The sequence below is a fragment of the Mytilus californianus genome, unplaced genomic scaffold (genome assembly GCF_021869535.1).
Source record: "Mytilus californianus isolate M0D057914Y unplaced genomic scaffold, xbMytCali1.0.p SCAF_9, whole genome shotgun sequence".
NCBI classification, from domain to species: Eukaryota; Metazoa; Mollusca; class Bivalvia; order Mytilida; family Mytilidae; genus Mytilus; species Mytilus californianus.
In genome coordinates this window covers 16619160-16645444 of record NW_026262745.1, presented here as the reverse complement: position 1 = coordinate 16645444, position 26285 = coordinate 16619160, and the positions used below count along the sequence as shown (strand labels likewise).

Here is a 26285-nt window from a genome sequence, read left to right as displayed (position 1 = left end):
AAGATGTAGCAAAACAGATCTTATTATTAAATTATTACCAAACAGAAAACAATAAACTTGCGGAAAAGATGGTATACCGCAAACATGAGGTGCAAAAGATTTGAACACCATATCCGGATTTCGACAATTAATGTCTCTTCAGTGATGTTAGGAATCGAAACGGTATTTGGAAGGCCATATAATTTACCTCAATTTAGGATAGACTCTTGAATTTTGAAAGAGTCAAAATAGGATGAACGGATCATACAAACCCGAAGGCAAATATAATACAAGCCCAAACGAAAAAATATAAACAAGTCTAAATTGAAAACAACGTTCAAACCTATGATTGCGTTGGATAAAAACCGCAATTTTTATACGTGTGCATGCAAAACAAATTTCTTGGTAGAGGGGTCTAAATACAGCACAAACAACATTTTCCAAAAGACCAAATGAGTGAAAAAGTATATTTTAACAAAACGCATTTGACTAGCAGGTCGAACAACTGATGTTCTTAAACCCTGCTAACTGCCATTGGCGATTGCCAAATAAACGGATCACAAGATGTAGCAAAACAGATCTTATTATTAAATTATTACCAAACAGAAAACAATAAACTTGCGGAAAAGATGGTATACCGCAAACATGAGGTGCAAAAGATTTGAACACCATATCCGGATTTCGACAATTAATGTCTCTTCAGTGATGTTAGGAATCGAAACGGTATTTGGAAGGCCATATAATTTACCTCAATTTAGGATAGACTCTTGAATTTTGAAAGAGTCAAAATAGGATGAACGGATTATACAAACCCGAAGGCAAATATAAAACAAGCCCAAACGAAAAAATATAAACAAGTCTAAATTGAAAACAACGTTCAAACCTATGATTGCGTTGGATAAAAACCGCAATTTTTATACGTGTGCATGCAAAACAAATTTCTTGGTAGAGGGGTCTAAATACAGCACAAACAACATTTTCCAAAAGACCAAATGAGTGAAAAAGTATATTTTAACAAAACGCATTTGACTAGCAGGTCGAACAACTGATGTTCTTAAACCCTGCTGACTGCCATTGGCGATTGCCAAATAAACGGATCACAAGATGTAGCAAAACAGATCTTATTATTAAATTATTACCAAACAGAAAACAATAAACTTGCGGAAAAGATGGTATACCGCAAACATGAGGTGCAAAAGATTTGAACACCATATCCGGATTTCGACAATTAATGTCTCTTCAGTGATGTTAGGAATCGAAACGGTATTTGGAAGGCCATATAATTTACCTCAATTTAGGATAGACTCTTGAATTTTGAAAGAGTCAAAATAGGATGAACGGATTATACAAACCCGAAGGCAAATATAATACAAGCCCAAACGAAAAAATATAAACAAGTCTAAATTGAAAACAACGTTCAAACCTATGATTGCGTTGGATAAAAACCGCAATTTTTATACGTGTGCATGCAAAACAAATTTCTTGGTAGAGGGGTCTAAATACAGCACAAACAACATTTTCCAAAAGACCAAATGAGTGAAAAAGTATATTTTAACAAAACGCATTTGACTAGCAGGTCGAACAACTGATGTTCTTAAACCCTGCTGACTGCCATTGGCGATTGCCAAATAAACGGATCACAAGATGTAGCAAAACAGATCTTATTATTAAATTATTACCAAACAGAAAACAATAAACTTGCGGAAAAGATGGTATACCGCAAACATGAGGTGCAAAAGATTTGAACACCATATCCGGATTTCGACAATTAATGTCTCTTCAGTGATGTTAGGAATCGAAACGGTATTTGGAAGGCCATATAATTTACCTCAATTTAGGATAGACTCTTGAATTTTGAAAGAGTCAAAATAGGATGAACGGATCATACAAACCCGAAGGCAAATATAATACAAGCCCAAACGAAAAAATATAAACAAGTCTAAATTGAAAACAACGTTCAAACCTATGATTGCGTTGGATAAAAACCGCAATTTTTATACGTGTGCATGCAAAACAAATTTCTTGGTAGAGGGGTCTAAATACAGCACAAACAACATTTTCCAAAAGACCAAATGAGTGAAAAAGTATATTTTAACAAAACGCATTTGACTAGCAGGTCGAACAACTGATGTTCTTAAACCCTGCTGACTGCCATTGGCGATTGCCAAATAAACGGATCACAAGATGTAGCAAAACAGATCTTATTATTAAATTATTACCAAACAGAAAACAATAAACTTGCGGAAAAGATGGTATACCGCAAACATGAGGTGCAAAAGATTTGAACACCATATCCGGATTTCGACAATTAATGTCTCTTCAGTGATGTTAGGAATCGAAACGGTATTTGGAAGGCCATATAATTTACCTCAATTTAGGATAGACTCTTGAATTTTGAAAGAGTCAAAATAGGATGAACGGATTATACAAACCCGAAGGCAAATATAATACAAGCCCAAACGAAAAAATATAAACAAGTCTAAATTGAAAACAACGTTCAAACCTATGATTGCGTTGGATAAAAACCGCAATTTTTATACGTGTGCATGCAAAACAAATTTCTTGGTAGAGGGGTCTAAATACAGCACAAACAACATTTTCCAAAAGACCAAATGAGTGAAAAAGTATATTTTAACAAAACGCATTTGACTAGCAGGTCGAACAACTGATGTTCTTAAACCCTGCTGACTGCCATTGGCGATTGCCAAATAAACGGATCACAAGATGTAGTAAAACAGATCTTATTATTAAATTATTACCAAACAGAAAACAATAAACTTGCGGAAAAGATGGTATACCGCAAACATGAGGTGCAAAAGATTTGAACACCATATCCGGATTTCGACAATTAATGTCTCTTCAGTGATGTTAGGAATCGAAACGGTATTTGGAAGGCCATATAATTTACCTCAATTTAGGATAGACTCTTGAATTTTGAAAGAGTCAAAATAGGATGAACGGATCATACAAACCCAAAGGCAAATATAATACAAGCCCAAACGAAAAAATATAAACAAGTCTAAATTGAAAACAACGTTCAAACCGATGATTGCGTTGGATAAAAACCGCACTTTTTATACGTGTGCATGCAAAACAAATTTCTTGGTAGAGGGGTGTAAATACAGCACAAACAACATTTTCCAAAAGACCAAATGAGTGAAAAAGTATATTTTAACAAAACGCATTTGACTAGCAGGTCGAACAACTGATGTTCTTAAACCCTGCTGACTGCCATTGGCGATTGCCAAATAAACGGATCACAAGATGTAGCAAAACAGATCTTATTATTAAATTATTACCAAACAGAAAACAATAAACTTGCGGAAAAGATGGTATACCGCAAACATGAGGTGCAAAAGATTTGAACACCATATCCGGATTTCGACAATTAATGTCTCTTCAGTGATGTTAGGAATCGAAACGGTATTTGGAAGGCCATATAATTTACCTCAATTTAGGATAGACTCTTGAATTTTGAAAGAGTCAAAATAGGATGAACGGATCATACAAACCCGAAGGCAAATATAATACAAGCCCAAACGAAAAAATATAAACAAGTCTAAATTGAAAACAACGTTCAAACCTATGATTGCGTTGGATAAAAACCGCAATTTTTATACGTGTGCATGCAAAACAAATTTCTTGGTAGAGGGGTCTAAATACAGCACAAACAACATTTTCCAAAAGACCAAATGAGTGAAAAAGTATATTTTAACAAAACGCATTTGACTAGCAGGTCGAACAACTGATGTTCTTAAACCCTGCTGACTGCCATTGGCGATTGCCAAATAAACGGATCACAAGATGTAGCAAAACAGATCTTATTATTAAATTATTACCAAACAGAAAACAATAAACTTGCGGAAAAGATGGTATACCGCAAACATGAGGTGCAAAATATTTGAACACCATATCCGGATTTCGACAATTAATGTCTCTTCAGTGATGTTAGGAATCGAAACGGTATTTGGAAGGCCATATAATTTACCTCAATTTAGGATAGACTCTTGAATTTTGAAAGAGTCAAAATAGGATGAACGGATCATACAAACCCGAAGGCAAATATAATACAAGCCCAAACGAAAAAATATAAACAAGTCTAAATTGAAAACAACGTTCAAACCTATGATTGCGTTGGATAAAAACCGCAATTTTTATACGTGTGCATGCAAAACAAATTTCTTGGTAGAGGGGTCTAAATACAGCACAAACAACATTTTCCAAAAGACCAAATGAGTGAAAAAGTATATTTTAACAAAACGCATTTGACTAGCAGGTCGAACAACTGATGTTCTTAAACCCTGCTGACTGCCATTGGCGATTGCCAAATAAACGGATCACAAGATGTAGCAAAACAGATCTTATTATTAAATTATTACCAAACAGAAAACAATAAACTTGCGGAAAAGATGGTATACCGCAAACATGAGGTGCAAAAGATTTGAACACCATATCCGGATTTCGACAATTAATGTCTCTTCAGTGATGTTAGGAATCGAAACGGTATTTGGAAGGCCATATAATTTACCTCAATTTAGGATAGACTCTTGAATTTTGAAAGAGTCAAAATAGGATGAACGGATCATACAAACCCGAAGGCAAATATAATACAAGCCCAAACGAAAAAATATAAACAAGTCTAAATTGAAAACAACGTTCAAACCTATGATTGCGTTGGATAAAAACAGCAATTTTTATACGTGTGCATGCAAAACAAATTTCTTGGTAGAGGGGTCTAAATACAGCACAAACAACATTTTCCAAAAGACCAAATGAGTGAAAAAGTATATTTTGACAAAACGCATTTGACTAGCAGGTCGAACAACTGATGTTCATAAACCCTGCTGACTGCCATTGGCGATTGCCAAATAAACGGATCACAAGATGTAGCAAAACAGATCTTATTATTAAATTATTACCAAACAGAAAACAATAAACTTGCGGAAAAGATGGTATACCGCAAACATGAGGTGCAAAAGATTTGAACACCATATCCGGATTTCGACAATTAATGTCTCTTCAGTGATGTTAGGAATCGAAACGGTATTTGGAAGGCCATATAATTTACCTCAATTTAGGATAGACTCTTGAATTTATTATATAAAGGCAACCAACAGACCAAAACAAAATTGTCAATAAAAAGAAGAAGGGCCTGATGGCAATAAAACAAGATTCGGCATTTATTTCATGTAACCTGTCATATTTAACAAAGATGACCCATTTGTTTCAATCTGTTATCAAATTCAGAATAAGAAATACTTGTCTAAACATTCGAAAATCATGTCCCTATATATTCTATTGCATAAAGATATGGACTCTAACAGAACTTTGGAATTTTTTAGCATGTACAAATGTATGTCGAAATGCGCATCTTCGATAAAACTAACACCATTCATGTTATTAACAAGTCTTGTATGTGGTTGCTATGTAAAATTCTATATTTTACGATACTGTTTTCGAATATAGTTTTGTTTGGTTTTACTTTTATTTTACTGTCATATTTGTAAAAGCTGTCATAAGAGGTTTATTAAGTATGTTGCTTTAAATCCTGGTCTTGGTTTGACTTGACTTTTGTTTGTTTTTTTATCAGCTCTGTAAAGAATAGGTTTTCGACTTACAAATATTTTGGCCTAGAGCCTCACTGAATAGATATAATTATTGATGCGTATCTGGTGCATTGAAATTGGTACAGTCAGTGTTATTTCAAATAAACTTGGAAGTTAAGTGGCTGGCTTACACCTTATGCCTTATATTATTCAAATAGATTTGTGTTGTTCTCATGTTGTAAACAAAAGTCAGTATCCTTATCCTTATCTGAATGTATATTAAAAGTCTATTCAAGCAAATAAACTTATACAGTTTTGGCAGGTCTGTTAAATCATTTAAGTATTTGCATTTTAATATTTAGAATATTTTGGTTTTTCGAGTTTTGGTATTGAAAAGTACCAGATCATGTCACTTACCGTGTGCACGGGAATCAGTATTATACTTTTAAAAAATCAGATGATTTTAAATTCCAATGCTGCAGACTACTATTTTCTAATCAGATAATGTTGGGGTTTTTTTTTGTCTTTTAAAATTAGATATCATTCCAAACTGTACTTTCACCGGGATACCTTGTTAATTTTTATCTTCAAATATGGGTTTTAGAAAGATGTAGAAATGCCTTGTTCATTTAATTTTAACATGTGGGTTTAAGATAGATATGGAGCAATGTTATTCGTTATAAATATGTATACGTTACCCGAACAAATATTTCGCACACAATTGTGTTTTAAGAAATGTAATAAATAAGAAAACAAATCAAGGTCAGTCTGTCATCATCGCAGCGCGGCAAAGTTTCGAAAAATTAATACGTGTGCAATTTTTGTAGGGTATAAAATACAAATAGTTGGAAATTTAGAAGGTGTACAATGTGCGAGTGATCGTTATCAACCCTTTATTTTCTGGACAAATGGTAGTAGCAGTTGCAAATTTGAAAAATCAATTTGCGCCGGCGAAGGACAAATACCTTTTTCATTGGGTACAACCAAAGCAGACAGTACGTGTAGATGTGACTACACACAGGGATACGATTTTGTCGTTAGACCAAGAAATACATGCTTCTGTATTCCCTCTGAAGAAGACTGTTCTTGTTTCATCAGGCAATGTCCTAGTGGATTTGTACTTTCTCCAGGTATAACATATATACATATTAAGTAATGTTAAGTGTGGATTATAATCTAACCGTCATCGATGTGTTCTTTTTAAATGTTGTGAACGTTTGTAATTAAAAACGCACATCATACGCATTTTTTGTATCAATAAATAAACTCTTCTAGTGATATTTGCAATGAATGTTTACTCTTTTGTGTATACATGTTTTGATTCTAGTATGTGGAGGTCAAATAATTAACCCTTAATAAGGATGTTTGTTTTGTTTTTAAAGGTAACGTTAGTCATCTAAAGAGCATAAGATTTAGACATTGTCCATCCAAATTTCAATAACTTCAATATGCTTATAATATTTTAGATTAAAGTTTCACATTTTGTTATGGTCTCTTATTATTTTTAGTTTGTTCCAATATATTAACAGAAGATTATCAAATACAGAAATTTTCCGATAAAGAGGTAGGCTCTTTGGTCAAAATCTGATAAAATAATCCAATGTCCTAATTTAGCACCCAGTTTACAAATGTCAATAAATAAACATTTCAATCAACCCTAAATATTGTAGCTTTAGGTAGTGTTGGTTCAATATCGGCAAATTCACATGTTTATGTGAAATTGTGCATGAAAGGACATGCTTACCGATAATTAATAATTTTGTATCTATTTTAAAAAAACAAAGCTTACATCTTTTGGTCTGTTGTGGATGGTTGTTTCATTGACAATCGTACCACATCTTCGTATTTATATTGCATTCGTACAAAACAAATATTTATTTGAACTAACAAAAAAAAAACCAACGTACAAGAATGTGGGTTGTGTATTGTTACAAATATCGCATCATTTTATTATTAAAAAATCACATATATGTATCAATGAATATGTGTAGAGATCTAGATCTGAGACTTAAATTTGTCCAGTTCTTTGGTTGACCAAGTGTGAAGCATCTGTAAAAAAATATCAGACTAATGAATGAGAAAAATAACCAAACATGATTATAGATAAATATGTGCATGTATTTGTAAACACATATAAAAGTACATTCAAGCAATTTAACAAAATTGCTCAAAACAAACGCTCTAATTATCATTAAGAAAGTGGAGTCCTACATAAACTTAATTTATACAGAATGCGGATAGCTCTTAATTGGGAGTACAGTACTTCTCTTCAAATAAACATCCCATATTCCATATGTACAAAAATAGTATAGAGTCATCTCTTAAAGGGAGCACAGTTCTCTGCAAATTAACATCTCCATATTCCGTATCAGTATACACACCTCTCTTATTATATATTAAAACTTAAAAAGAGGCGCACAAGAAGTTAAAATTACAGGAGAAATACTCAAATAAGATTAGCATCAACACGTAACACATAGACACTGCTTTGGAAAGTCTGAGTAAAATGCTAGATTATCTGAACCAGTTGTTCAAAGAGTTAATTGGATATTTCTATTCTAATTAATCTACAATGCAAGGTTTAAATTGTTCAATCAAATCAACGATAGCCGGCTAAAAAGATGCCGATACTCATTTTGGCACACCGAGTACACCTTTATATATACAAAAAAAAACAAAAAAAAAAACAAATGTGTAACCGTTCTCAACTGTATATGTGGAACTATCCAGCTGTACCCAATTGTGGGCGAAAGCGTAAACCCCGCTAGAACCTGGCGTCTAGAATAAAAAATAACACTTTTCCCAACTTAATAGTTGTTACTAATAGCAAATGTATCGCGGGTAAAGGGGCTTATGATTTATCAAAATATCTGAAAATACACTAATGTATACCCAAATCGTCAAAGTCGAAGATCTTACTAATGAAATCACTGCTAGAATTTGTCTGGGCAACCAATCAACTAATAAATCAATATTACACAGAAGACAAGAATGAAATAAAGAAAACACAAATCACTGAAGCAATGACTTCATACTGCCAATTTTGACAATTCTAATGACATTCTGATTAATATCTAAATATAGTTTTACAAATTTGTTCTTAAGGTTTGAACACCAGTGTCTTCAGTAATTAATCTACATCTTTTAGCTCTCTAAAGTATGAGACCTTTATCAACCTCATTCCACATACAGTTAAATTTTAGGTAGCCTCATCTAGTAAAATACCAGCTCCAGCGTGATCACTTACATACGTGTAAATAATACGCTCTGGTAGTCCGCACCAAGGGGAACTAACTCTAGGTGATACATTATCAATATTTTGACACCAAAAGTGAAGCTTATCATAAGCCTAAGGTTGCACTTAAGTGCGGAGATTTTCAAATTTATGAACAGGCATATCAATGGCTCCATTCCAAAAGGTTCCAGGTAAAACCTAAACAGTCCAAAAACTTGAATCGGGTGCCTTTGACTTTTTTTTTCATTCACAAGAAAACCTGCGTGTTTAAGATAATTTTGCAAATGTACACTTGCCTACTCACAACTCTAGAAATCATCACAAATCCACAGACCTCCAAAAGGAGACTAAAGAAACTAAGGGTCTTATTTCTTTGTTAATATATAAATAGCGCTGCTAGAACTGAAAATACGAAAAGTCGTATCTTAATACTAAATTTTTAAGAAAAACCCTGAATATATGAAAATTGGATTGAATATTTATATGATAATATTCGCTGGTAAGATCAAATCTAAGGTCGCATCCTCTTCGTGACTGTCAGCACAAAAGGCCTCAACCAGTCCCCGCCATATTGGCTAGTCTTTTGCCTTCTTCTCAATCTCCTTCCAGGTGTAAAACAATTGAAACAAGAAAACCAATGGTCTAATCTATATAAAACAACGAAAAACGAGAAACGCTTATAAACCAAACCAACAATCGACAACCACTGAACAACAGGCTCCTGACTTAGGACGTGTGCAAATAAATGCAGCGAGTTAACCTTATTCTCTGAATCAATCTAGTCGAATGCTTCATAAACACTTAAGCCTGGCAAAAGTTCTAAATGCGGTCCAGATAACGGAGTCTCTTTTAAAAGAAAAGCGGATTTTATCCCTTCTCCTTTGAAGTCAACTTTTGTCTGCAGTTTTTCTGTAACTCCGAAACTATAGAGGCACGTTGTTTTTCTACAACAATGTCTATTTTGGTATTAAAAAAAAAAATAAAATACTGCACTGAATTGGTTAGTGTTTTTGAGATTCTGCACATTTGTATGGTTTGAACAGTTATCTTTTCCTCCAGAGTTGGACACTTCATGAAAAGGTGTAAGAAAAGGTAAAATTAAAAAAAAAATATCCACTTCCCGAATATCTACGGGCTTATAAAACTACATTTCAAACATAAATTCAAATGACACAAATCGAAATTGACCTCTAAATTTAGCATTTTTTCATAAACGTGTTTAATAATGCAGCTGGATTATGCAACAAATGTAGATGAGGATATCCACAAATATTCCTGACCTATGCCAGAAAATGACATTACTTGAAAAATTCAGAGCCTCAACTATCTTGTAACATGAATTAACCGAAATGTGGTATTCAAAATATAGGACAAACAGGACGTGATTTTTTCATATAATCACAAGAACATCCATATCTATATTTAAAAGAAAAAAGGTAGACATCCATTGTTGTGCAAGCTGGGTCAAATACCAGTTAGTAAATTACACAATATTGTTTTTCAACACAAGATTTGAGTGTACACGCATCATAACAGCTTGTTGTCACCATACACAGCTGTTCCCTCGTATTACAAACCTGAAGATCATAAAAGCCATATTCTAAATTACCTAGTATTTTGAATGACTAGACCGTTCTGTATTTTGATAATATAGAGCCCCTATAATTTCATACACGTATAAAAAGCCAGAAGAAGTTTCATTTTTGATTATACGTCAGTTACAACAGACGTCAGTATAGAAAACAATGATCTTTCATGAAACATCGAATTTTAAATATGATCCATATGGTCATGTAATAACAGGGGACCTCAAAATCGTTCAAGACCAAGAGGTTATAACCTTTCTGAAAAAGGACTAAAATATCGTCCTTTGTCGAACACTAATCGCTCTTTCGTCCTGTTATAAAATATGATGTAAACGGGAGAAATCTGACAAAAATCACTCGATTCCTATGTGAATGAATGTTTGAATATTGGGGAGATATCACATTTCGAAAATAATTTAAAAATCAATAAAAGGGTTAGTAATGCGCTCATTTTCAAGATAAAAACAAAATTCAAGTACTAGCAAAGCGGTTTGTTTTCGAACCGGCCTACAAAGCAGCCAACAATGTGGTGGTGGTGGTGTGACGTAAATACTAAACGAAAGTTCCTAAGAGTGAAATATAAATGTTTCCTCATTCAAGGCCGTGCGCTCTACAGAGAGTCAAATAGTAAATAATTATGTCACTACCACATTTCAGCTTTAGACCTCATCTGAACATTGGAAGGTTCCTACTATGTACTGGCTGCCAAAACTACAGAAAAAACCTTCAAATTTCGTTTCATGTCATTTTATAGTTAGTGTTCTACGACTAATCTGTCTGTACCATGTGTCCTGTTAACTAGTTCCCTTTCTTCTATTAAATTACGTACTATTCAGGAAAGTCTGTGTCTGTCGTCGCGTAGTCGAGCATTAGATTTCAATGAAGGTAATTTATGTATACATGGGAAGTGATTAAATCAGGAATTTCCTTACCACAAATTAATTAGAATTTTTATCAAATTCTTTCATAGATACAAATATTTAGTAATAAAGTTTGGCTGCACCTGCATAATTCATTTTAAAACGGGATATCACATCCTAATTTTTACGGTCATGTTGTTTATAGAGACCGTAAACTTAGCTACAAAATCCAATTAAACTCATTGATCCTTTGAATAAATTTATTCTAAAAGGTAATAAATTTAACACAGTAATAAAATCTTTAAATGTTGATTTCATTTGATCTAAGATTTATTTTTTTGGTGTTTAGACGTAAACTTATTATAACGAATTAAAAGAATTTTCTTCTTCAGATTATAAATGTGCATCAGTGGAGGAGTTGCTTGCAAACTCACAGTGTCCAATACCAACTATAAGTGTGTAAGATAACATATTTATAAATGAATTATTTTAATTGTCATTCCTTGAAAATAGAAAGGGAGATTGTCAAAAATCTACAAAAACACCAGACAAATGCTGATGGGAAGTCCTTTTGGGATGTGCAGCATGCATAATCATCGGCGTCTGCTCATGATCTATTACCTATGTTATGAAAATCCTCTCTATCTGCATTAAACACGTTAAAAACGCTACAGGAACTTTTGTGCTTGACCTGTTTGTTGCCTGTTGCAAGGCAATTGAAAGATCATGGTTATTCGAACGCCTTATTTCCAATAGGAGTTAAAATACTATTTTATTGTTGCTTCCTTCTCGTAATGAATATTCATTAAATTTATCAATTAATTAATTTAGCAATAACAACCAATCAATCAAATTCATACTAAGAGGGAAAATAATGGAAACAAACATTGTAAGAATGGCCAGTGTCAATGAAATTCAGTACACGAAAGTGAAGGTGCAATACCATATTGTCGAGTAAAATTGCTCGAAAGCAACGGAAACGCTTGACTAGCAACAAATCGCTATGTTTGTGGGATGTAACATACCTTAATTTATCAAAAGACTGAATAGACCTATGCGTTGAAGATTGGAAGCAATATTTGCGTCAAGAAGAAGTCATTTCCGGTATCAGCTAGATCTCGTAAATATCACTTTCCGTATTGGAACTTTGATCCGTATTTTTGTGTGCATCTTTAGTTTTTTTACGCTTATTATTAATGATGATAAAATTTGTTATAGTTATTTACTATGACTAATTTGTAATGTTGAAAAATATTGCTTTGTCAAGTCGTGTATCGTTTTTTTTTGTTAACTAGTATATATCCCATTTTTAAAGATATTCGAGAAATTTCATTTTTCAATTTGATAAACTAACTGCTTACATGGAAGCTATTGGATTAAGAGATCGTGAGAGAGAGTAATTCTTGCGAGGTTTGCAGACTTGGTTGACCGTTTTGAAATAGATACTCACTGATATGTTTCATTTGTCCTATCCGCCATTATGTCCTTCTTTCCTTATTCGTGACGTCATCGAATGTTACTAATCACCAGTTTATTGACTGAAATCACAACACGACGGTTTTCATCAACAAAACAGGAAACATGTACCCTTTTCTAGCACGTGCTTTCACTTTGGGTTTTTAGTTTTTCTGTGAAATGTTTGTTGGATTTTTCTTTCCAGCCACGACTATGTTTGCTGATCCTTTGTGACTTTTTAACTTTTTATGAAGATTGCATAAAAATCGCAGATCTACCTATACATTAATTTGCCAACAAAGACAAATCATCTGTGAAATGACTTAATCGAATGAAAATTAAACATTGAATGTTTTATGTGCAGCTTGAGAAAACACATCTGAACGACATATTAACGTTGTTTTTTTCATATATAAGAGCGACTCATTGTTTAATAGCATCACTTTTTAAAAATATATAATTTGTCAGGAATTCGATGCAAACTAATTTTATATTCACAAAAAATGTAATAATTGGTGAATATGCATAGATTAATCAACCCTTTTTATTTACATCGTCAATTTACAGTTTTTTATTACTGAAATAACTTTACGTATTGTTTACAATTCGAACACAGTCCTAATTAACACTGAAAATTGAGCACGGTGTGTAACCTTCAATTGTCCTAACGACACACGAAAGAGGTTTGGTCAGATCTTATGCAGCCAAAGTGATCCCGAAATTACTTGTTCCTATACATGTTGATGAACATACAAAACTATTGCCAATAACTGTACTTAATAAAGTATTTATTAACATATGTTACCAATTCAAATATGTACGAGCAAAATTTCCTGACATTACTTGTACCAAGTAACTAAAATAAGTATCATTACCAAATAGGCTGACAAAGGACATCTCATCCATCTAATGTTAACGACTGTCACATCTGCAGCAGGATTTATTTACCGTTCCGAAACACATGGGATCACCCTTGTTTTTGGATTCGTGTTGCTCAGTCTTTAGTTTTTATGTAGTTTATTGTAGAATGCTGTTTGTTATTTCGACATTTTATATTTCTGTCATAATGTTGTCGGTCTCTCTTCTTCTGCAATTGTTTTGTTGGCCAGTTTGCTAGATTAATTTGTATGTTTGTTTGAATTTTTAAGTCAGTTGTGTTTTATGTCTGTGATGTATGTTTACATAGTTTTGGCTGCTTGATTCCAATTATAGTCACATTAACCTCGGTCTGTTTGGGTTGTTTAACCATTTTGTCAATATAACGGGACAATAAACAACTTTCATACAATTGGAAAGTAGCTAGCTATTAAACCAGGTTTAACCCACCATTTCCTTCGAAAAATGCCTGTACTAAGTCAGAAATATGGCAGTTGTTTTTCACTTTTTTCTTTGATTAATAACGTTTGATTTTGTCAGTTTTAATGGAGTTACCCTTTTCGAATTTGCCTTGGGGTTCAGTAATTTTGTTATACTTTTTGTTTTCAGTTGTGAGTGCTGATTCCGACTGTGATCACTCCCCTTTTGTAACCTTGCTTAAATGAGTTGCATCCAAAGTTCTTTTTCAATTGCAAAACATATTAACGGAACATACACAATCTAAATGGACATGTATCATTTATATCAGGCAAAATGATTAAGCCCTTGATTCTTGGACGACGGTATCCTCTTCACTAACAGTTTGTTAGCAGAAGTACCGATTCAATTCTTAAGGGCATACAATACAGAAAAGATCCCTAGTTGATTTTCCTAATGATTTTGACACAAAGTCCATTTTGTTAAGCACTATCGAAATATGCAGAGAAAAATTATCCCATTATGACTTACCTTCCGAGATATTTCAGCTTGAGTTTTGTATGTTTCATGCAAAAACACAAATTTACATTTTTCAATACTTTTCCAAAAAATTTACACCACTTTTAATCGGAAAGAGGTATTATCACCGGGTTTTTTGAAAATTGTTCCTTTATTTACTTGCCTTTCGGGCAGTCCTTACAATGAAAGTTTAATGAGTTAGAATTTTGAAGAATCATATTATATCGGAAATATAAAGCAGAAGACATTTTTCTTTCTAATAAAAATGCACACAGAAAACTTTATATCGTTGATTCTTTCTTGCAATTTAATATAACATTTTATAAGTAGTACATATTCGATCGCAAAAGAAAAAAATGGGGGTTCTTGGGTTCATTTTTTGTCAGCTAGAAAAAGAAATAATTTTTTGTTAAAATAATTGAGATAATATTTATCCTTGTGGCGCTAAATTACGTTGCAGTGTATTTTTAATGCAATATTGTTGTGCAGCTTTCCCCGCCGTACATCAAAACTCAATACGAACAACTGTCATATACGAATTTATTGATAATAGAAAACCAAGCAGTCTTCATTTTCATCGAATTGTATGCCCGCGGAGTAGATATTGCAGTAAACTTCATGTACATTTTCCATAAAAAAATACTTTTAAATTCACGTAACCGATTTGATGAAGTTAGTGATTTTTCTGCAAAAATAAGGAGATGTAGTATGATTGCAGTGAGACAACTATCCACCAAAGTTGAAATGAAGTGGATGTAAGCAATTATAGGCAACCATACGGCCTTCAACAATGAGAAAAACCCATACCGTATAGTCGGCTATAAAAAGGACAGACATGAAATATATGAAACAATTCAATTGAGAAAACTAACCGCATAATTTATAACAAAATATTTTACGAAAAACATATATGACAGACATGAACTAACGACAACCACAGAACTACAGGCTCCTGACTTTGTACAGGCACATACATAATGTAGTGGGGTTAAACATGTATGTGGGCGCTCAACCCTTTCACTAACCTGGGACAGTGGTGTTACAACACAACGAAAGAACAAACTATAAAAATCAGTTGAAAAGGGTTTATCTCATCAGATCGAAAAAAAGCACAAAAACATAAGAAAACACAGACCGGACGTGACAGGGTATTTATACATTCCAAACAACAAAAAAGACACAAAGACCAGATCTAAGAGTACTTGCAGTTACTGATAGCTAGTTCAAATCCAATAACAACTAATAAAACAATCATGTACAAGTATCAAAAATATTAATCAGTACACATCCAACATTCAATGGATATAGTGTAAAGACGTCATTAACAGTCAGAGAAAAACATGACCTTGTGCAATGCCAAAATATAGGTATCGACAGATTGGAGTACCGTGAAATTGCATATGTGCATAACAATAATAATTAGTAAGGTTTTAATTTACTGATATAAAAATCAATTTTTATACCAATAAAACAATATTCAAAGGGCTAATTACAGTATTGAATTGGTAACACTTTAGAATAAGTTTATTTAAAAGATTGCTGATTTTATCCGGATCTTGTCTAAGTTTCCGGGCTCGGTAAACAACATCTCCGTAAAATTTAGGATATGCTATTCCGTTTGAAATAAGTTAACTACAATTTGCCAAATTTGAAATATAAATCTTTGTATCTATGGAAGAATTTAGTAAATATTTAAAGTAATATGTGGTAACGAAATCCCTGACTTAATTAATTACCAGTTATACATAGATTATGCTCATTGAAATCCAAAACGTCACTACAGACACGGGCATAGCGAACCAGTTAGGATACATAAACACCGTAAGACGGTGTTAAAGGAACAACACCGTTTAAAAATGGAAAATTAACAACAGTGAAAGTAAAATCATCCCTTTTGTCGTAAATTTTTGTGTAGAGTTTCTGGTGTAAAACTGACCCATCTAAATCTAGGAAAGGATAGTTATTGCTGTTAATATTTGATTTATTTAAAGTAAGTTCCTTTGTATGCTTGTCATTAGCAACGTTGCGACAACAATTTTCGTTTTGATAAATGTTTTATATTTATTTTTTTTGCATTTGATGATTTCATATCACTTTTAAAATTTTCTTAATATTATCAGAGAAGATACTGAAACACAGATCCTGTCCAAAAATGAGCCAGGTTATTCTCATGATTATAATGATGGTAGGTATTACTTTCGGTATACAATTTCTTAACACAATGTTGTCTCTTTATACAAGCGTTATTTATAAAAAAAAATTTCGAAAAAGACTTTGTTCGACAGTATAGATATTGTTTGTGTTCCATGTCTTTGTACGTTAATTTTTAGAAGTCTAGTCTGATGATTTGTTGTTCTGTCTAATATATTTGGTGACTCTTGCTGTCCTATTTAGGCATTATTGTTCGATAAAAAAATATATTTTTCATCGTTAAACATTTACCTTTTAGTTTAATAATTAGCAGCATGATTCTACATGTGCATAAAGCCCTAAAAATGTATCGTTAATTTACACAGAGCCTTTTACCTATCGGTCAGTTTTTGGTGTTATTCATGTCGCAAGGTGTATACGTATTATTTCTAAGGACTGAAGACCAGATAAAAAAAACTTTTTTATCCAAAGAGGATTCTAATGAATATTCATATTATAAACGTATGTTATTTTACTTTTCAACCTATTGGATAACGCTGATCACGTTAACTAAATGGTAACAGAATTTGAAATTTTGAATCATATACAAGCAATATTTAAGAAAATACAAATCCCCTTTTTGAATATATATTAAACTTGTTTCTGGACTTATAAAGGCAAGTCATGTTCTAAAGTGACATACATTATTCATAAAATTAATCATATTAGGGAAATGTCAATAGTTACTGGGAATTTTTTGAGTTTATAATTTTATCCCAATTTTCTTTGAAAATCATTTTAAACAACAAAAAAATACATTGTTATTTTTTACAGTTCCTGTCCTAAAAATTGTCGTCTCGGTGCTGATTTTGCTGGTTATAGGTAACTTTTTTAATCATATTTGCTGACATATCTTAGATTTAATAATTAATGTTTTTATTTGATTTGTAAGGTCATAATAAATTAATGCCAGAAGATGTCAGAATATATAGTCCGATACTGGCCGATAATATCGTTCGGTCTGCCTTAACAGAAATAAGGTTTAGCTAGCTATAAAACCAGGTTTAATCCACCATTTTCTACATAAGGAAATTCCTGTACCAAGTCAGGAATATGACAGTTGTTTTCCATTCGAATGATTTGTTTCAGCTTTTGATTTTGCCATTTGATAAAGGACTTTCCGTTTTGAATTTTCCATTGAGTCCGGTATCTTTGTTATATTACTTTCTTTCTGTACTTCCGCTCATAAAAAACCCCGTACGAACGAAACTACTGTAATTGAGTGTATTTCCGGATTAAAAAACTCATCAAAGATACCAGGTGTATAAGTTGTTACGCCTGGTGCATGTTTCGTCTACATCAGACTCTGCATCACCCTCCATGCGAATCCACCCTGTCAACATGTCACAATCGGGAATAGCACACCATCGGTAAAATTTATACAGACTTTCCGTCCATAAAGCAATGATACATTTTATTGGAAACAACATAGTTTGAAGATTTGTTTACCAAATATTTGATAAATTTAGACGACAGTATTTTACCGATATTTAAATCTCATAAATCGATTAAGAAGACCAATCAAGATAACAAACAAAAACTGAGGTAATCCGTCAAATTAATTCGTGATGGTGACTGTTAAACTCACTTAGTGTCGATTTCAGTCTTTTAACTTCATATCTCTGTTGGAGCATTTTTCATGGAAGGAGCACTAAAGGAGTCCATATAGTTTGAACATGTAAGACCGGAAAGTATAAATCAAAATATGTAAACGCAATACGATGAGGCTGATTGTATGCTTATGCAGAGAAATGGAAAGTTTACAATTTGATAGTTGAAATCATCAAGTTTGTCATTTATTCTAGTTTGAAGTGGTCCAACTGTGTTAATATCGAGGAGGAAAAGATCAAGATATTAAACAAACCTTCTAGTTTTGGTAGTATCCTTAATCTCAAATTCACTTGGATATATGAGATGCAAGATTCAAGCAATCACTGAAATGTTGGTTATTGAGCGAGAAAACTTCATCATTATATCTAAAGGTGACATTAAAGAACCTTGCAAAATGATTTTTTTTTGTTCTTTTTCTTAAAGGAATGTTTTTCTGAATTCTACTTTAAATGAGCTCAAAACGAAGTCGGTTAGTAGGATTGCACAATAAGTACCTATTGGAATACCAACTTTCTTTTGTATCTACGATTCCAATTTTTTTTAGAAAAAGCCCTGTTCAACGAGACGATGTATTTGATATTTCAAATGAGCGTGGGTAATATTATAGTGTTACTAACTTGCTAATTATGTATTGGCCTATGTATTGATTCAAGGTCTGCTGTATTGGCCCTCGGCCCGTTAGAGAACCGTATAGCCGAGGGCTAATACAGCTGACCCAGAATCAATACAGGGCCAATACAGAATCAGCAAGTTCGTAACACTTTTATTAAATAATCAAAACAGTCCATATGGCTGGTCCGTATGGCCAGCTCTTATGACAGGAAGTAGCTACAGCTGGTCCGTATCGCCAGTTATTTTGACAGGAAATAAATACAGCTGGTCCGTATGAAAACACCTATTAACCGTGCCAAACAGCCATATTAAACGTATGGTTAACATAAGTTGATCTTTTAAATTGCATATTAGTCATGCTGATTATAGCATATTGGGGCCAATTTAAACTTATTATCTATTAAAATTGAATCGTAGAAGAAACAAAAGTTTTGATATTACTACGACATTGTAAATTGTAAAGATTTTGATCCCAGATTTAGCAGTACGTAGATCTGTAGATTAATTTAGAATATACATCTGACACTGCTGGTTAAGTATATTTTATTACAATATAATTGAGAGCTATACAAACTGTTTATTTTCTTTTTAATTAACAGCATCTTAAAAATGAAGAAGAGAAATAGTTAAGTGGTTATCTCAAGTCAAATCATAAAAACATTTGTTTTGATAGAACTATAAACAATTAAGAAAAAACTATTTCATGCAAGAGCATGATTTTAATTTTGTAAAAATGTTGTTCTTGTTTTTCAGGTATTTGTTGCGTGCAAATCATTGGTATTCTTATCATTGGTAAGAAACACTATATTATGTCTAAACTTACAGCAACTTATTTTGCCAGAACAACACATTTGATTTCAGTATTATTTTCCCTAATGGAGCAAAAAGATGGTAAAAGTATATCCTTGAACTCTTTTATCACACTAAGGAAATATATCATATGTCGCTTTCATCAACTGTCGTATTGACCTTAGATGAATTTGGGTATTTTTGTCAGGTCCCTTTTGGTCATATAGCACTTTGCGTGTTTAGGTCTGATACATTCTGTTCTTTTAAATGTTTAGGTTTGAACCTTCCTTATAAAGGTAAATCCAGAAAAGAGCTCAGTCATTATCGCTGTCTTAGTCAATACCACTGTCCTGTGGGCAGTCCATATATCACGATAATGACCAGTTTTTCAATAATTATTATGTAATTACAACACTTAATTTCAAATTTACTCTTGGTATTTTCTTCCTCTGTTTTTAAAAACTGGTAAAGAGGGATAAAACAAACTTACTTACTGAGAGGTGACACAAATTCTTGTTAATAAAAATTCTAAATTCCAAAGTATATTCAAAAAGAGAGCAGTCCATAAAACCTGATACAATGAAACGCTCGACTATATCAACCAACAGAATGACTGGAAAACATTTGTCATATTCCTGACTTGGTACAGGTACTTTCCGAAAAATGATGGGATAAACCTAGTTTTATAGACAAATTGATTTTGTCCTTATAATTTAACAATAAGTGCATATTATTTTCCTTAAAGAACAGATTGATTAAATTTAAGTCAGTTCACCTGAATGCAGTACCATTATGCTTTTTCTTGTAAATGCAAGAGCCAAACAAACCAAACATAAAGTATTACAGTTCTGCGAAAATATAAAAAGCAAAGTCAGGCTTAAAAACAGTAACTTGTGTCAAATCGAAAGGAGTTAGAAAGCCTTTTCTAAAAGGAAATTTTAGTTTGCAAACTGCTTCCCTCGAAATATTTGAACAATATTTTGCAATTTCTGTATTTTTCTATTTATTTTAAACTTCAAGAAAACATTTGTGTATTTCAATGAAATTAGAAGACGATCAATTTTACCATTGTAATTAGTATTATAGATCTATTTCTTTTCTTGAAGATCATGCGTCCCTCATTTTGATTCAATTAATCTTTTGAATATCACTCAAGCCTTTAAGCGAAACGTCATAACATATGAGAGCAATAAACAGAAGTTTTAGGGAAGAAAACGACTAGAACTTATAGCTAACACTTTATCAGGTAAAACTTGTTGAAAGAAATAGAACCCTTCGATTAACACGTCAATGTGTATACACTGACTAGAATGCGCATGGTAGTTACCTTGACTAAATTGTATTGTTAATACAGCAATATGTGCAATACAGAATCAATTTGAGTGTTAAAAAAAACAACATTTGTATTCACATGCAGTAAACTCAGTAATACGAATTACGAATTTATTGTTTGAATCTCTGATTTACGTTTCGTCCCCGAGGGTATCACCAGCCCAGTAGTCAGCACTTCGGTGTTGACATGAATATCATTTATATGGTCATTTTTATAAATTTCCTGTTACAAAACTTTGAATTTTTCGAAAAACTAAGGATTTTCTTATCCAAGGAATAGATTACCTTAGCCGTATTTAGCACAGCTTTTAGGAATTTTGGGTCCTCAATCCTCTTCAACTTTGTACTTGTTTGGCTTTATAACTATTTTGATCTGAGCGTCATTGATGAGTCTTATGAAGACGAAACGCGCGTCTGGCGTATTAAATTATAATCCTGGTACCTTTGATAACTATTTACAGTAGCCAATGATTTTGAGCACAAAGTTCTGAAGCATAGTACTGGGTATTTAACATTGAATTAACACTTGCGATATATTACCACCTCTTATTCATGTACAATTTCACAGTTTGCAACTTTAGAAACAAAATCTGCAGGCGGAGTATCTTTGAACACCAGATTAGCTCTCTAGTTTGGATTTAAAATTTTGATTAGGATTTTGTGTAAACAATAAATGGGAGTGCGTATTCAATGTTTAAATGAAATAACAAAAATATCAATAAGAAAGTTTGTAAGAGTCTTGGCATGATTTGCAACAAAATCCTCAATTTCAATAAAATGCATAAATATTCTTGTTGTGAACGAGGTTTTCCTCCAGTATAATACAAAAAGTCACGTATCTTTTAATCGATTTCGTTTTGATATTATTGCATGTTAGAAAATTCCGTTATGAAAAAAACCTACAGAAGGCGCCATTAACCTAACATATTTATTTTAAGATTTATAACATTTATGACTTAAGTATATGTTGTTGTGTCATTTTACAGAAGGCATTTACAAAAGAAATATCTATGAGGATGAAAAACAGATGCTAACAGCAATACCAATACGTATGAAACAATATATACGATTTATATAAAGATACCAATACAATTTTGAATTCTATGTATAGATTATGTGCCTATGATAGTGTATAAACAAATGCCTGCAACTTACACATCGGACCTTTAAAGATGTACTAAAGATACAATTATAATAATAATATAGTATAACAGGCGATAAATATTAAACAATATATAAATAAAATACACTGATTTTGTTTCTAAGTGCACGATATATAGCCCATTTAATGCCTTTGTCAAACATGCCATTTTTGATTACAAATTAACAGTTTAAACTGATTTCCTTAAAAAATCCATCAAAAATATATGGTCATTAAATGTCTTTACCTTTTTCGTTTAAGATGAAAACACAAGCGATATGGAAAGTTTGAAAGACAATTTAATGAAATTTAAACCTACTCATGCTTCAGAAGAAATTTTACTCGCGATCACAGAAAACCCGTGCGTTTTAATTACTGGACCCTTCGGATCAGGAAAGACCGCTATTGCATACCACATAATTTCAAGGCTAGAAAAGGAAGGCTACGAAATAACCGTTGCTTCGGATCCAGAGCAAATTGTAAGACGTTTCCATCGAAATCAAAGACAGCTTTTTCTAATGGATGATATACTAGGAAAATACTCGTCAAATATACCTGACATCATTGCTAAATTGGAAAAGTGCGGGTCAGCTATAAATACAATATTTGAAAAAAGTGATACCGTTAAGGTGCTTATAACATGCAGAACATACATTTTTCAACTATACGCACAGTATTTTGAATCTTTGAGAGAGCATGTATCATTTATTCACAAAAATCTAATTGCGGAAAACCTACGATTAAAATTGGAAGAACGAAAAGAAATTTATAAGTCTTACTTTGAATCCGATCCACCAGAACTAATTTCTGATGATATTTTGATATTGTATCATTTTTATCCATTAATTTGTTCGTCCCATAACAAGGAATATGTGTTAGAATACTTCAAACATCCCAAAAAAATTGTATCTGCAGAAATTTCTGGCTTCAAAAGACTTTCCGACACTGGTTATCTCGCGTTAGCAATTCTTGTCGTCTTGAACAATAGAGTAGAAAATAAAATGCTTCTTGATATGATCAATTCTAAGAAAACTGATCATATTATTTTTAAAGACATTTGTGATGAATCGTGTTTCGATCAATACCCATCTAAAAGTATGTTGCTCATGACATTTACGTCATTAAAAGGCGAATTTATCAAGGGTGACGACACGTTCTTGTCTTTTTTATGTCCTGAATTGTTTGATATTGTCGCAATGTGTATAGGAGGATCATTTATAAAAAGTATTCTAACACACAGCAGTAGTGTATTTATCAAAGAAAAACTACGGCTATTTTCATCACAAACAGATGGTTGCCGCCATGCTATTACCGTACAACAGAACATGGAAGATCACTTTTATCGTCGTCTTACATCTGACATGAATAATAATTTCATTGATGATGTTTTATGTAATCACCTATTCCATTCAGCGGAAAACAGAGCAAAATTTCTCATTCATGTTAGAAAACAAGTGAAAGTAAAGATGCTTGAAGACAGAGAAACTGAGTCAAACGTACTTCATATTGTTTCATTAGTAGGATATTCAGATGTTATTAGACATTTTCTCAGATACAGTGATTGTCCAGATATCAATAAGAAAAATAAAAGGGGAGAAACACCCCTCCATATAGCATGTAAAAACAGACATGTTCGTATTGTTGAATGTCTCATAAAAGGTGGAGCTGACAGAGATATTAAAGATAAGGATAAAAAGACTGCACTTCATTATGGATGTGAAACAGGTGATATAAATATTGTTAGACTACTTACCAGGAATGATGTTATATCAATTAATGAAAAAGACGCGAAAGGTATGGCACCCATTCACATAGCTTGTGAAAAGGGACATGAAGATGTAATTAAGTACCTGATTGAAAAGAAAGCCAAGATAGATGAATCAGACAAAATAGACAGAACACCGCTGCATTAAGCATGTACACATAGTATGTATAATATTGTGGAAATGTTAATATTGAATAATGCGCGTGTAAACAAACCTGATAGACAAGGTTATACACCTCTTCATATTGCTCGTGAATGTAAGATCGAGGAAGTAGTTAAACTATTAGTAAACCATAAAGCAGTTCAACATAGCAAAACCAAACTAGGACAAAAACCAAAGGATACTATTTTTCAAAATAGATTTGGTACTAAATCAAAAGGTTTACATCAGAGCAAGAATAATTAGTACAAGGCACAGTTTTTTTGTGATATTGTTGTATTTTAAATATTCTATTTTGAGCTGTCCTTGCATTGTATATATTAATATTATTTAATGAATAACATTCATACAATATAAAATTTTCAAATGTTATATATTATAAGCAGAGAGAGACATATGTTATATATACGATAACTATTTTACATTTGGTAATTGAAATGCAAAATATTTTACCACTTTCAAAAGTATGCATATCTCAAATAGTTATTTTAGATCTATATCACAAATAAGGACGTTGCAGATCAGCTGACAAACAATGTTTTCGTATTTTTACAACGAGTGTAGATTCAGAGCGTGTGAAAAGAGTCATAATATACTTGTAATGAAATATTTCATTTGAATTGATGATGATTTCGCTAAATTTTCTAATTATACTTTTTTGTCATGAACAGTATAATCAAAAACCATGAGTAAATAATAAAAGACAACACCATATGCAAAAACAAAAGAGAAACGATAAAAAGGCAAATAACATTCCACAAAATACTACGCAAAAAATATACTAAAGATTGGCGAACAGGAACTCTAACAGAAACCAAAAAAGGTTTCAGGAGTTTTGGAAGTTCATACAGTTTATACTCCACAAGTGGCACCCGTCGTAAAGTTACAAATGCCAACAACTGCTTAGTATGCATTAAAGACCGGGGCTAGGGTATTGTTGAGAATAGTACGAAGTAATAACGTTACGTTTCCCGTACTTACGTTCACATGTTTGTGACGTTATTTGTACCTTTTATGGGCTTCGCCATTGTAAATAATATACGCAAAGTAAACACAACACAAAGTACATATACGACTTACTTAGTTTATTCCATACATTTATGGTGCCGTGACTAGGATAATCTTTGAGCACGCTTTGAAATATCTGAAGCAGTCAATACATATGTTTCTACAGACATTATTGATAGTGAACCGTTAACACCCGCGCACCTGTTGTATGGACGCCGAGTTACAACATTACCGTATCCACGTACCGAAATTGACAACATTAAAGATTATCTACACTTATTGAACATTCTTGGAACCGTTGGAAATTTGAGTACTTAACCTCACTTCGAGAATTTCATAAAAAGACCGGAGACAATAAGATTAACATTAAAGTAGGAGATGTAGTTCAAGTGCATGACGATAAACCGCGAATAAAATGGAAAACAGCAGTAGTTGAGGAAGTTGTTACTGGTAACGATGGTTTAGTGCGTTCGGCGATAATCAGAACGAACAGTGGTCGAACTTCACGTCCGATCGTCAAACTCTATCCTCTAGAAATAAACGAAGTACCACCATCTGATGAATATGTGGACGAACCAAACAACGAAGAAATACCGACAAGAACATTGCCCGTGCGGAAGGCATCAATTCGTGCAAAGGAAAGAATAAAATCATGGACTCGTTAAAGTTTAATTCAAATTCCTATTTTTTGTGTTATGAAAAGACAGTAATTCCTGCAAGTGTAAAATTAAATTTCTTTTCTTTATTGATGAACATTAAAAGTAATATTCCATTGTTTTGTACATAATACACTTTGCGGCCCCAGTATGTTGAGAAAAGTACGAAGTAATAACGTTACGTTTCCTGTACTTACGTTTACATGTTTGTTACGTTATTTGTACCTTGTATGGGCTTCGCCATTGTAAATAATATACGCAAAGTAAACACAACGCAAAGTGCATATACGACTTACTTTAATAGTTTATTCCATACAGGTATTAAAGAGAGACAATCCATGAAAATATGGATATAGTCAAATTTATGGCAGGGTTTAGGTCTATGGAACATTGTTTGATATTTCTTATTCATTACTTACTTTTTTACTTTAAAATAATTACAGAGGTGGGAACATAAACAAGAATTATTTAGAGCCAAACAGTTTGAAAAAAATAATCTAATTAATATGTAAATCATTTTAAAATGAAATGAGGTTCAAATTCAAATC

At 32.6% G+C, this 26285-nt stretch overlaps 1 protein-coding gene across 3 annotated transcripts in view; it reads left to right on the top strand.

The window, feature by feature from the left end:
• LOC127715391 (uncharacterized) overlaps positions 1-25853 on the top strand; it is a 50603-nt gene extending 24750 nt beyond the window's left edge. For 2 of the 3 annotated variants that reach the window (XM_052221429.1, XM_052221430.1), the window contains exons 5-11: positions 6353-6655; positions 11599-11665; positions 16594-16658; positions 17438-17485; positions 19640-19678; positions 21994-22056; positions 22410-25853. In XM_052221429.1, coding sequence (XP_052077389.1) covers positions 6353-6655; positions 11599-11665; positions 16594-16658; positions 17438-17485; positions 19640-19678; positions 21994-22056; positions 22410-24061 — 2237 coding nt within the window. In that variant the 3' untranslated portion in view covers positions 24062-25853. The remainder of the gene's footprint in view (positions 1-6352; positions 6656-11598; positions 11666-16593; positions 16659-17437; positions 17486-19639; positions 19679-21993; positions 22057-22409) is intronic. The other variant, XM_052221431.1, reaches the window with a different exon arrangement.
• The last annotated feature ends 432 nt before the right edge of the window (positions 25854-26285 follow it).